Raw genomic sequence first — 13,002 nt, 5'->3', positions numbered from 1 at the left:
CACACCAATCTCTTGTGTGGGATCTTGTCAAAAGCCTTTTGAGAGTCCAAGTACACCACATCCACTGGTTCTCCCTTGTCCACTCTGCTAGTTACATCCTCAAAAAATTCCAGAAGATTTGTCAAGCATGATTTCCCCTTCATAAATCCATGCTGACTTGGACCGATCCTGTCACTGCTTTCCAAATGCGCTGCTATTTCATCCTTAATAATTGATTCCAACATTTTCCCCACTACTGATGTTAGGCTAACCGGTCTATAATTACCCGCTTTCTCTCTCCCTCCCTTTTTAAAAAGTGGTATTACATGAAAACAAGATGAGGCTTATCCATCATTGATTCATCTTTGCTGCATTCACATCTGTGCCTCTGTGACATGTTAGCACATAAGGGACACTGAGTAAAGCTGAAGACATCATAACACCACAAAGAACAGTGCCGCTCCAGAGATACCCAAAATGAGATGAAGATGTTTTTTTATCCTGGTTCACCTGTGGGTCATTTCATACACCAATCAACATTGCAGCTTTTCCAAGAGAAGCTGTCAACTTGCAGCCAATTACCAACACATTAAGGAGCAGTTTTGTGCTATGTGCCTGGGCCCATTAGGAACTAGGTTAACTCTGTGCAAAGATAACCCATAAAGGAATGTTATAGGATGAAAAGAGAGCAGAGAGCTTCATCCTATTGGACTGGGCTGGATTTAACTCTAGGTAAAAGGACATTGTACTAAAGCACCTCATTGCCAGTCCTCAGTATTGTGGGATTCAGAACAGTTGACAGCTAATCAGAAACCGGTTTTCTCACCTCAGTTAATCTGATTTGTTTCTAAGAATGTAAGAAATAGGAGCAGGAGTAGGTCATATGGCACCTGCTCCGTCATTCAATCGCATCATTGCTGATCTTTGACCTAAGCACCACATTCTTGCCCGATCCCCATATCCCTTGATTCGCTTAGTATTCAAAAATCTATCGATCTCAGCCTTCAATATACTCAAACACTGAGCATCGACAGTCCTCTGTGGTAAAGAATTCCAAAGATTCACAACCCTCTGTGTGAAGAAATTTCTTCTCGTCTCAGTCCTAAATATCCGATCCCTTATCCTTAATCTATGCCCCCTTGGTCTAGACTCTCCAGTCAGGGGAAACAGCCTCTTAGCATCTACCCTGAGAAGCCCTCTCAGAATCTTATATGTTTCAATGAGACATCTCTCTTTCTTCTAAACCCCAGAGAGTATAGGCCCAATCTACTCAATCTCTCCTCATAGGACAGCCCTCTGATCCCAGGAATCGATTGAGTGAACTTTCATTGCACCGCTTCTAAGACAAGTATATCCTTCCTTAGGTATGGAGACCAAAATTTGTTTCTGTCTGATGTGTGAACAGTTACCAGCGGCAGACGGAATCCAAAATGTAATTTGTTTGGAGTCCAGCCCAGTGGAATTGAAATTCCATCCTCATAGCGAGCTGGGAGCAATCGGGTGAACGGTGTGTTGGACGCTCCCAGGCGAGGCTTCCTCCTGCAAATCAGGAAAACAAAACATTGATTCATTTTCCCCCAATGCACCCGACCCAAAAGTATAACTCAGTCTGAATAAAACTCACACAAGTGGCATTTCCATAAGCGCAGTACTGACAGTAACATTTGAATTTCAGCTTCACAAATGGCAGCTGGGAGTTTTCTGCAGGAGGTTTCCCTTCCATTTAACTTAATTAACAAACTGGCATTAATTAAAATTGGGAAATAATTATTAGCCCTGATGTAAACACCCTGGGGCTAGTTTTCACTTTGGGCACCATTATATACCTCACCTTATTTCGCTTTTCATTGATGTCAATGGAAAGGAGAATCAGGCAGGGTGTTCAACAAGATTTGTAACTGTTCCTTTTCCACCCGCACCCAAACCCGATACTTTAGACAGTAACAGATATGAGCCTCAACCAAATGCATCTGTTGGCCTTTGCATGAAACTTCTAATTTATTGGTGTTCTGAGCGATTAAGATTCCCAAATACTGAGAAAGCTTCAACAGTCAACTGGATTTTTATTTATTATTGAGGATCCCAAGTGAAGGACCAAGGCCCACAAGACCGTATTCACCAAGGGTGAATCGAATAGGAAAGAGGATGAAATAAGTCAAGAAGTAGTCATCTACTGATGCCAAACTTGGATTTTAAAAGCCCGTAGATTATACAAAAAGGAGAAAAGTAAAGGATTCCATAATTTTGAAGCTGTAAAGAGAATATGTTGGAGTAAGTGACTGAGTCGGGATTTAAACACAGTGAGGATGTAGGGAGGAGGAAGAATTCGTGAATGATGTATTTGGAGCGCAGAAAGATCAAGAGGAAAGGTTAAAGGAATGCTGACCATTGTATTGATATTACAAAAAAGGCTGAAAAGGTTTGAGACAGATAGAGGTTCAAACCTAGCAATGAGGGAAGGAACATCAATCAGATAATGGTATTTTCCTTTGTTCAGGAGTGTGAGAGGTGCTGGAAGATTTTCCCCAAATATGAGGGTAGTATTCCTATCTTTCAGACATGGGTTTTATACAAAGTTAAGAATTTTTGAGTTAAAATGGAAGCTGGGCTTTGTAAATGCAGCTTCAGCAATGGACAGCATATCGAACTTCCAGCTGAGATCAGAAGGAGGCCAAGTTTTTTAAATCAAATCTTTCATCATTCGGGTGCTTGGTCGATCTTTAGACACTGGGGCCCATCATTAAGGATCCAAGCCCATTGTTTGTTCATTATTTAGGACTCAGGCCAACCTTCATTTGTGTCTGGATGCCTGGACGATATTCCAATCATCACATGATAAAAAGATGTTAACAATAAACACTTATTTTATTTATTCAGAAGCACACATAGGGAGTTTCTTCACTGGATTCTTCAAATAGAATTGACCGAATACTACTGTGGACACGGCCCACTTTACCATTAATAAATATTAATCAGAATGAAGATAGAAGCATTTAGTGAATGGTTATAGTTGTGTAGCATTAAATCACTGAAGTAGTGGAGTAGACAAAGCTCACCAGCCCAGTCAGTTCCTACCTGTTGTTGCACTCGGAGGTGAAGGTCCTATATCGGTTTGACCAACAGTCCTTTTTACATTCTGGGGGCTGACGTATGGCTAGACAGCCTGTGACATGTGCAATGGTGGCCAGGTCACTTGCTGTTAACAAATCTGCAAGATATATACACTCATTATTGATTCTAATCACTGACAAAGTCACACACAAGTTGCACCAGTTAAACAACAATCTCACTTTCTGTTACAGCAAGAGTACCGACAACTACGGTTAGTAAATTCCTTCTCCAATTGTCTGTCAGTGCTGATAATAACCCCAAGTCTTGGTACTGTAGCAGTGCAGACACTCACAAACACCATGTTGTGTGTTTGAACTGCAGTATGTTGTGTGACACTGGCTGGTTTGATCTTTGCTCCACCCAATTACTCATGTGATACACTTTACCTGTTCTCAAACAGACTGCTTAATTGGAAGTCATGTGTCTGTACAGCTTCTCACATTGGAGAACTGGTGGAGCTGACACACACCATCTTGTCTGATAGTAAAGCCCCTCACAGGATATCCACCTTCTTTCTGCTCTTGCTGTTGCTGAAAGAAGTTGAATGTGACAGCAGACTGACTGCAGAGCGTCAGGTTAGGTGTCTGAAACATGAAGGCAAGTCTTGAACTGAAGAGATCAGTAAAATGTTGGGTAATTTGCCTGAGGTCGGGCAGTACAGGAAACTCTCAGTTATACTGAGTTCAATCACCAGCACTATCCTATCCTGTCTCACCCCCATCCTGACCCCTGTCTGCACCAACCCGTGCAGACACTGCTTTTGTGAATGGAACTTATCTTCACATGGCTCAGTTTGTTGCACATCTGCAAATTCACAGCAATATCCAGGACCAACCCATCCGAGAAAGAGCTCGGTGGTAATGTGTTAGGGAGACTGGGCCGACGAAGTTTTTCCTGTAGGTTTCCCTCATCTGTTTCTAAACTGACCTGATGCATTCAGTGAGCGTTTGTGGACTCGGTGAACATTGTGTTGGATGAGGCTCAGTGCAGTTTCCATGAACTCTGCGGATCGCACTGCAATCCTGGTCTCTGCCATAGGGTACTTGAAGAAGCGCATTAGGTCAGTTGGAGTGTAGGATCTTTCGCTCAGTCGCTCTTTTTGGCTGGAAAAGGATAGGCTCAGATTAAATGGAGATATCAGTCAGGAATTCAGTTCATGAAAATAAACTGAAGATACACTGACACGATGTTACAATAAACAGCTCAGTGATACAGGCCCCACATACTGATCAATGACCTTCGATGAGGGAACCGAGTGTAAAATATCCAAGTTTGTTGACGATACAAAGCTAGGTGGGAAAGTAAGCAGCGAGGTGCATACAAAGAGGCTGCAAAGGGTTAAGTGACTGGGCAAGAAGGTGGCAGATGGAGTACAATGTGGGGAAATGTGAAATTATCCAATTTGGCAATAAGAATGGAAAAGCAGAATATTTTTTAGAAGGTGAGAAACTAGAAAATATGTTATTAAGAGGTATCTGGGTGTCCTTGTACACAAATCATAGAAAGTTAACATGCAGATACAGCAAGCAATTAGGAAGGCAAAAAACATTATAAATTGGAGTCGGCCCGAAACGAGCGTGGTGACTGCGATGCGCTATCAACCCGTGTCCATTCGGAGTTGGTGTTGCCGGCTGGTTAGCGTTATTGTGGCATTCAACCCAGCACTGAATGCCCAGGCAGGATCGGGTGGGAGGTCGGGGCCAGGATAGGGGGCACCTGGAGGTTTGGACCAGGATCTGGGGGGATAGATCGGAGAGGGCCTGGAGGTCTGAGAGTGGTCAGGGGCGTGAGAGAGAGAGAGAGAGGTCGGGTGTGTGAGAGAAAGAGAGAGGGGGGCTGGGGGCGTGAGAGAGAGAGGGAGAGAGTTGTGGATGCTCAGTCATTTAATATATTCAAGACTGAGATCAATAGATTTCTGGGCACTAAGGGAATCAAGAGGTTTGGGGATAGACAGGAAAGTGGAGTGAATGTAGCAGGTCAGCCATAATCTTATTGAATGTCGGAGCAATCTCAAGGAGCCATATGGCATATTCGTGCTCCTGCTGATGAGTACCTCCACAGCACGAGGCACAGATAAGTAAATAGGTTTCTGGGATTTCCCCGCGATTTTCCATTTACACTGTAAAGAGCAAACAGTCTTTTTAAATCGAGTCTCTACCAACCACAGCAAACAGATCTCAAGACGGAAACTACAGCAAAGTCTCCCGATAAAAGCAGGGTTATTTCTCCAGCAGGATGCAGTGAGTGGAGGATAGTTACATAATACAAATGATGTTTGTAAAATCAATCCCAGTCACTTACAGCAGTGCGGTCTCCAGGCATGATTGACAGGGAAATTACCCAATCATCTCAATTCTATCAGGAATAGTAGTGTCATTAAATGCAGCCATAAATATTTAAAGAGCACTGATATCACAGGGAGCAGTCAGAGTGGATTTAGCAGTAACTGGGTGAGTTTTGCAAGACTCCACTCGTGCTGCGGAAGCTCACCTAACGTGAACACGGATTGAGAATCTGGTGAGGAGGTCAGTGTGTCTGATTTATCGTGCTGCATTGCTGGAAATTCAGGAATGGTGTAAATCCGGCATGCTGACCTCCTCGCATGATGCATCACCTTTTAATGCTGCAAAATCACCCAAACCACCCTACTTTATTCACCCAGTCTTCTCCACACCCCTCCACCGTAATGCTGGGGCATAATTCTGTGCCCATTATCTGGTAGCTCACAAGAGAACTTTCTTCTGTGCGAGTCTAGACAGTGAGTGTGAGCAGACTATTCAACAGTGGCAGGCATCTCTTCGGATTAGTACTGACCCAGAATCCTCACATTCTACCTATCAGACAGGGATCACTGAGGAGTAATCAGAAGTGGGAATATTGGCTGATTTATATCCTCCCTAAATCTGGGCCACAGGGGCCTATTGCATTTCCCCCATCTGCAATATCAGTGATCCATCCTGGGACCTTCCTGGTCTGGATAGTTTAGAACCACACAATGCAGGGAAAGACTCGAAGGAGAATATTCTCTCCAATCTAGCCAACTCTGTGACAGTGCTACTTTAATTTTTTACTAGATCAATATAAAGTGAAGGACCTTAACAATGCACCTTGCCAGGTCTTCCAATGAAGTCCTTGATTGTGTTGTCGCTTCCCAAATCCGTGCCCATCTTTCCCACAACTCCATGTTTGAATCCCTTCAATCAGGTTTCTGCCCTGCCACAGTACCGAAACAGCTCTCATCAAAGTCGCAAATAATATCCTTTGTGACTGTGACAAAAGGAAACCATCCCTTCTCGTCCTTCTTGACTTATCTGCAGCTTTTGGCACGGTTGACCACTCCATCCTTCTCCAATGCCTTTCCACCATTGTCCAGCTAGGTGGGACTGCACTCACCTGGTTCCAATCTTATCTATCCAATTGTAATCAGAGAATCACCTACAATGGCATCGCATCACACTCCAGCATCATTTCCTCTGGTTCCCCCAAGGATCTTTCCTTGGCCCCCTCCTATTTCTCATCTATATGCTGCCTCTTGGTGACATTATCCGAAAACACAGTGTCAGTTTCCATATGCACGCTGACGACACCCAACTCTACCACACCACCACTTCTCTCGACCCCTCCATGGTCTCTAAATTGTCAGACTGCTTGACTGATATCCAGTTCTGGATGAGCAAAAACTTTCTCCAATTAATAATGGGAAGACCGAAGCCATTGTTTTCGGTCCCCGCCACAAACTTCATTCACCAGCCATTGACTCCATCCCTCTGCCTAACATTTGTCTGAGGCTGAACCACACTGTTCGCAACCTTGGTATCATATTTGCCCCTGAAATGAACTTCCGACCACATATCGACAGCATATCTAAGACCGCATATTTCCACCTCCATAACGTTGCCCGTCTCTGCCCTTGCCTCAGCTCACCCGCTGCTGAAACCCTCATCCATGCCTTTGTTACTTCTAGATTTGACTATTCCAACAAACTCCTGGCTGCTCGGCTGCCCATGCTCTAACTCGCACCAAGTTCCGTTCAACCATCACCCGTGTGCTCACTGACCTATATTGGCTCCCGGTTAAGCAACACATCGATTTAAAAATTCTTATCCTTGTTTTCAAATCTCTCTATGGCCTCCCTATCTCAGTAATCTCTTCCAGCCCCACAACCCCCCGAGATATCTGTGCTCCTCTAATTCTGCCCTCTTGAATATCCCGGATTATAATCGCTCATCCATTTATGGCTGTGCCTTCTATTGCCTTGGCCAAAATCGCTGGAATTCCCTGCCTAAACCTCTCCGCCTCTCTTCCTTTCTTTCCTCCTTTAAGATGCTCCTTAAAACCTACCTCTTTGACCAAGCTTTAGGTCATCTTATATGGCTCGGAGTCAAATATTTTGTATCATAATACTCCTGTGAAGTGCCTTGGGACATTTTACTACGTTAAAGGCACTATGGAAATACAAGTTGTTGTTGAAATAACACAAATGTGATAGTCCGTATTTTACAGTAATTCAGTAAACTGAGCCCTTCATAAAGAGCCCAGTCTGACAATGTTAGAGATAAAGAACCTACCGATCTCTGGTCTCCTTATACGCCTTGTTCACCAGTTCAATGGCTTCACGTACAGATCTTTGTACAAACGGACTGCCCAGCTGTCTGTTATCATCTACAACAGAAACACAACTTTGAGCCACACACTCTGAGAAAGGCCAAGCAGCTTCAATCGGGTATTTACTTTACATGACGCAGAAGGTGTAAATGGAGTCAAGAGACGTATAGATAGATTTCTGGAGTTAGAAGGATTGAAGGATTGAGCGAGAAGGTGGTTACGTGGAGGTGATCTGTTAAAGAGGGACTAACTGCCTTTTACTCTTCTGAAACATTTTTACCACCTTATGTACTGGGTTGGAAAATGAGACAATGTAATTGGAGGGCAAGTGCCAAGAAAATGGAAGAGGGCATCTTAGACATTATAGGCTGACAGACAGGAGAGGCTGTGGGAGAGAGTTCATTGTGGTGACACAGAAAGTTTATAAAGTCTTAGCTGATAGTCTTAGCTTCATGCACTTTCTCAAAGTATTACCTTTACACACAGCAACCTTTTGTTTAAGGGGAAATGTCAGTTTGCATAACTAAACAAGCTATTCTGTGTTTCACATAATAGCGGGTGCCTGACAGGAAGAGGCCAGCGATTTCAATGATATCCAAGAACATCCAATAGATTCTGCCACTTGTTTACCAACTATGTCATGGCATCACACCTGTGCAAACATCAGCCTGGAGACACTCACTTGGGAGGCAGTAGTTAGTGAGTCAGAAGGAGTGACAATGGGTAAAGCACTGAGCGCTAGTTAGAATGATAACCTGGGAATGGAAGAGTGTTGTTTCTTCATGGAAGGTAAAGACATAACTGCCCGTGCTGAGGAGCCTACAGACCCAGATCTCAGGGCCACATGCAGAGTGTCAATTGCTCCTTCCAAATGTAGGAAATATGCCAGTTTGTAGAATAGATACATCTCTCTTTGTTTATCTGCTTCCATTAGGAATATATGATTTGTGCAGCCCTCCTTATCTTCTTGATGCAATAGTGAGGAGCTGCCTGACTAATAAGGGAAATTACCAGATACTGCGCAGAAGGATCCAGCTGCAAAAATATTTCAAATCAGTGGTGACTTTGACTGGTGCAGACAGTGCTGTTCCCCTGCATGAAATAAGGTACAGGTCTTCAGACAGCAGATGACATGTTCGCTATCAGTGTCCAGAGAAAGCACAGCCTTCTGATGTGCATGTTGGGAAGAGATGCTTCATGTGCTGTCTCAATCTAAGACCATACAATCTAGGTACTTCCATAGTCTCATCATTTTCCTTTTCGCAGTACAAGAACAGAAGGATTCCCATTGGGAAATCCACACACCCATCAGTAGAAGGGTTCTGGCTGCAACGGTCAATGCACAACTGTGTATTTGGACTTTCAAAAGGCTTTTGACAAGGTCCCACACAAGAGATTGGTGTGCAAAATCAAAGCACATGGTATTGGCCGTAATATACTGACGTGGATAGAGAACTGGTTGGCAGACAGGAAGCAGAGAGTCGGGATAAACGGGTCCTTTTCAGAATGGCAGGCAGTGACTAGTGGAGTGCCGCAGGGCTCAGTGCTGGGACCCCAGCTCTTTATAATATACATCAATGATTTGAATGAAAGAATTGAGTGTAATATCTCCAAGTTTGCAGATGACACGAAACTGGGTGGTGGTGTGAGCTGTGAGGGGGACGCTAAGAGGCTGCAGGGTGACTTAGACAGGTTAGCTAAGTGGGCAAATGCATGGCAGATGCAGTATAATGTGGATAAATGTGAGGTTATCCACTTTGAGGGGAAAAACACGAAGACAATATTATCTGAATGGTGGCAGATTAGGAAAAGGGGAGGTGCAACGAGACCTGGGTGTCATGGTTCATCAGTCATTGAAAGTTGGCATACTGGTACAGCAGGCGGTGAAGAAGGCAATTGGTATGTTGGCCTTCATAGCTAGGGGATTTGAATATAGGAGCAGGGAATTCTTACTGCAGTTGTACAGGGTCTTGGTGAGGCCTCATCTGGAATATTGTGTTCAATTTTGGTATCCTAATCTGAGGAAGGACGTTTTTGCTATTGAGGGAGTGCAGTGAAGGTTCACCAGACTGATTCCCGGGATGGCTGGACTGACATATGAGGAGAGACTGGATCAACTGGGTCTTTATACACTGGAGTTTAGAAGGATGAGAGGGGATCTCATAGAAACATACAAGATTCTGACGGGACGGGACAGGTGAGATGCGGGTAGATTGTTCCCGATGTTGGGGAAGTCCAGAACCAGGGGACACAGTCTTAGGATAAGCGATAGGCCATTTAGGACTGAGATGAAGAGAAACTTCTTCACTCAGAGAGTTGTTAACCTGTGGAATTCCCTGCCACAGAGAGTTGTTGATGCCAGTTCATTGGATATATTCAAGAGGGAGTTAGATATGACACTTACGGCTAAAGGGATCAAGGGGTATGGAGAGAAAGCAGGAAAGGGGTACTGAGGGAATGGTCAGCCATGATCTTATCAAACGGTGGTGCAGGCTCGAAGGGCTGAATGGCCTACTCCTGCACCTATTTTCTATGTTTCTATGATATTCTTTGCAATTTCTCCTCCTTCCCACTGTAAATTACAGCTCTACCCCTCCCCATTGTAAATTATCACTCCTCCCCCTCCCCACTGTAAATTACAACTCTACCCTCCCCACTGTAAATTACCCCTCCTCCCCTCCCCGCTGTAAATTATCGCTCCTCCCCCTTCCCACTGTAAATTACAACTCTACCCTCCCCACTGTAAATTACCCCTCCTCCCTTCCCCACTGTAAATTACTCCTCCTCCCCTCCCCACTGTAAATTACCCCTGCCCCTGCCCGCTGTAAATTACCCCTCCTCCCCCTTCCCACTGTAAATTATAGCTCTGCCTCCCCCTCCCCACTGTAAATTACCCTCCTCCCCTCCTCACTGTAACTTACCCCTTTCGCCCTCCCCACTGTAAATTGTGACTCCGCCCCCTTCCTGTTGTAGTTACAGTGAAGCTGCTCTCTCTCCCCACTGACCCCCAGTTAATTGAAGCCACTGACCCAGGTTTGTTTCTCCTGCTGCAACAATACTTTACATTCAGTTAAAATTAATTTCAATTCAGTTAATTGATCTGTCCTTGGTTTGTCGGACCTGTGACCAGCTGTCAATTGAAGCCACACAGATGTGCCCTGCTCTGCTGCAGTCATTAGTTAATTGAATTCAGAAGTGACCTGCTGTCAATTGAAACCTATTCAAAAATAAGACCAAGAGCATTAAATCAGTCAATTGATCCACCCTCAATTCAACTCAATTCGTTTATAAAGTTGAAGAATAGCTCATTTTGTTGAAAACCCACTCCTGTTTGTGATGTTGGAAGATGCCCAATTCCAGTCACGAACTGATTGCGCTAATTCATGGTAGACTTTACGTTCAGACTTATGCTAATGTTTTGCATGGAAACTTTAGCGTCACTTCACCTTGGCAAAACTGGCACAATGTCCAGCCATCCTGGGCACATTTTGCCGAGAGCACCCCTAACACAAATTCTGCACTTAGAATTAGCTTATGATTTATTTCAGCGTAGAGTTTAATTGATTTGATTTTCAATTGCAGGATTTAATGTGATTAAAGTTTATTTATTTTTGAAGAACTCTTTAAAAAACTGAGAAATAAACGATGAATCTGCATTAATGCCAGTGGGAGTCAGGTGAAATCCCCCCTGACAATTCTATAACATTAACTGCTAGCTTTGCTAATCATGCCTTTGCTTAAACGTACTCAGCACCTGACTGCTAGCAATTTTCTTTTGTATACCCCATTGAGCAAAGCTATACATATTGCTTAATATTGGACTTTAAGAAGCTCTTCATTATCATTAACAAGCTTTCCTTCTCTTTCTGCTTATCTTCCTGTCTCTGCACTCATCCTGTATCGTGATTAAAGCTGAGACAAGTGGAAATAATGGAATAAAAGTCCAATCTTGCTTTTGTTCACCAGTTAACCACATCTAATTTTCTGTTGGCATTAACACTTGTGTATATCATGTCACAGAAAATCTGCCCTGTATCTTAATAAGACTGACCACAGGAGCCAGGCTCAGGATATTCGACTCTAAGATGAAGTGAGACAGATCTGGAGAGTCGGGCTAAACTCTTCTGCTCTGTACGATTACACAAGAGAGGTTTGTATTGTTGGGCTCTGTCTCCTGCTTGGTGAACATAACATAAGAACATAAGAATTAGGAACTGGAGTAGGCCATCTAGCCCCTCGAGCCTGCTCCGCCATTCAAAAACATCATGGCTGATCTGGCCGTGGACTCAGCTCCACTTACCCGCCCGCTCCCCATAACCCTTAATTCCATTATTGGTTAAAAATCTATCTATCTGTGATTTGAATTCATTCAATGAGCTAGCCTCAACTGCTTCCTTGGACAGAGAATTCCACAGATTCACAACCCTCTGGGAGAAGAAATTCCTTCTCAACTCGGTTTTAAATTGGTTCCCCCGTATTTTGAAACTATGTCCCCAAGTTCTAGTCTCCCCGACCAGTGGAAACAACATCTCTGCCTCTATCTTGTCTATCCCTTTCATTATTTTAAATGTTTCTATAAGATCACCCCTCATCCTTCTGAACTCCAACGAGTAAAGACCCAGTCTACTCAATCTATCATCATAAGGTAACCCCCTCATCTCCGGAATCAGCCTAGTGAATCATCTCTGTACCCCCTCCAAGGCTAGTATATCCTTCCTTAAGTAAGGTGACCAAAACTGCACGCAATACTCCAGGTACAGCAATGCCCTGTACAGTTGCAGCAGGACCTCCCTGCTTTTGTACTCCATCCCTCTCGCAATGAAGGCCAACATTCCATTCGCCTTCCTGATTACCTGCTGCACCTGCAAACTAACTTTTTGAGATTCATGCACAAGGACCCCCAGGTCCCTCTGCACCGCAGCATGTTGTAATTTCTCCCCATTCAAATAATATTCCCTTTTACTGTTTTTTTTTCCAAGGTGGATGACCTCATATTTTCTGACATTGTATTCCATCTGCCAAAACTTAGCCCATTCGCTTAACCTATCTAAATCTCTTTGCAGCCTCTCTGTATCCTCTACACAACCCGCTTTCCCACTAATCTCTGTGTCATCTGCAAATTTTGTTGCACTACACTCTGTCCCCTCTTCCAGGTCATCTATGTATATTGTAAACAGTTGTGGTCCCAGCACCGATCCCTGTGGCACACCACTAACCACCGAATTCCAACCCAAAAAGGACCCATTTATCCCGACTCTCTGCTTTCTGTTCGCCAGCCAATTCTCGATCAATGCTAATACATTTCTT

General features: G+C 43.9%; 1 protein-coding gene across 1 annotated transcript in view; it reads right to left on the bottom strand.

The window, feature by feature from the left end:
* The window catches only part of LOC139227020 (eosinophil peroxidase-like), a 28,614-nt gene extending 24,452 nt beyond the window's left edge, over positions 1-4,162 (bottom strand). The window contains exons 1-3 of the mRNA XM_070858110.1: positions 4,018-4,162; positions 3,055-3,187; positions 1,389-1,518 (exon numbers count right to left, since the gene is read on the bottom strand). Of these exons, the coding sequence (XP_070714211.1) occupies positions 1,389-1,518; positions 3,055-3,187; positions 4,018-4,147 (393 nt within the window). The 5' untranslated portion in view covers positions 4,148-4,162. The remainder of the gene's footprint in view (positions 1-1,388; positions 1,519-3,054; positions 3,188-4,017) is intronic.
* Between the last annotated feature and the right edge of the window lie 8,840 nt (positions 4,163-13,002).

This window comes from Pristiophorus japonicus, chromosome 16, assembly GCF_044704955.1.
Source record: "Pristiophorus japonicus isolate sPriJap1 chromosome 16, sPriJap1.hap1, whole genome shotgun sequence".
Lineage (NCBI taxonomy): Eukaryota > Metazoa > Chordata > Chondrichthyes > Pristiophoridae > Pristiophorus > Pristiophorus japonicus.
The sequence above is the reverse complement of the archived record's forward strand: the minus strand, read 5'-3'. Positions and strand labels throughout refer to the sequence as shown.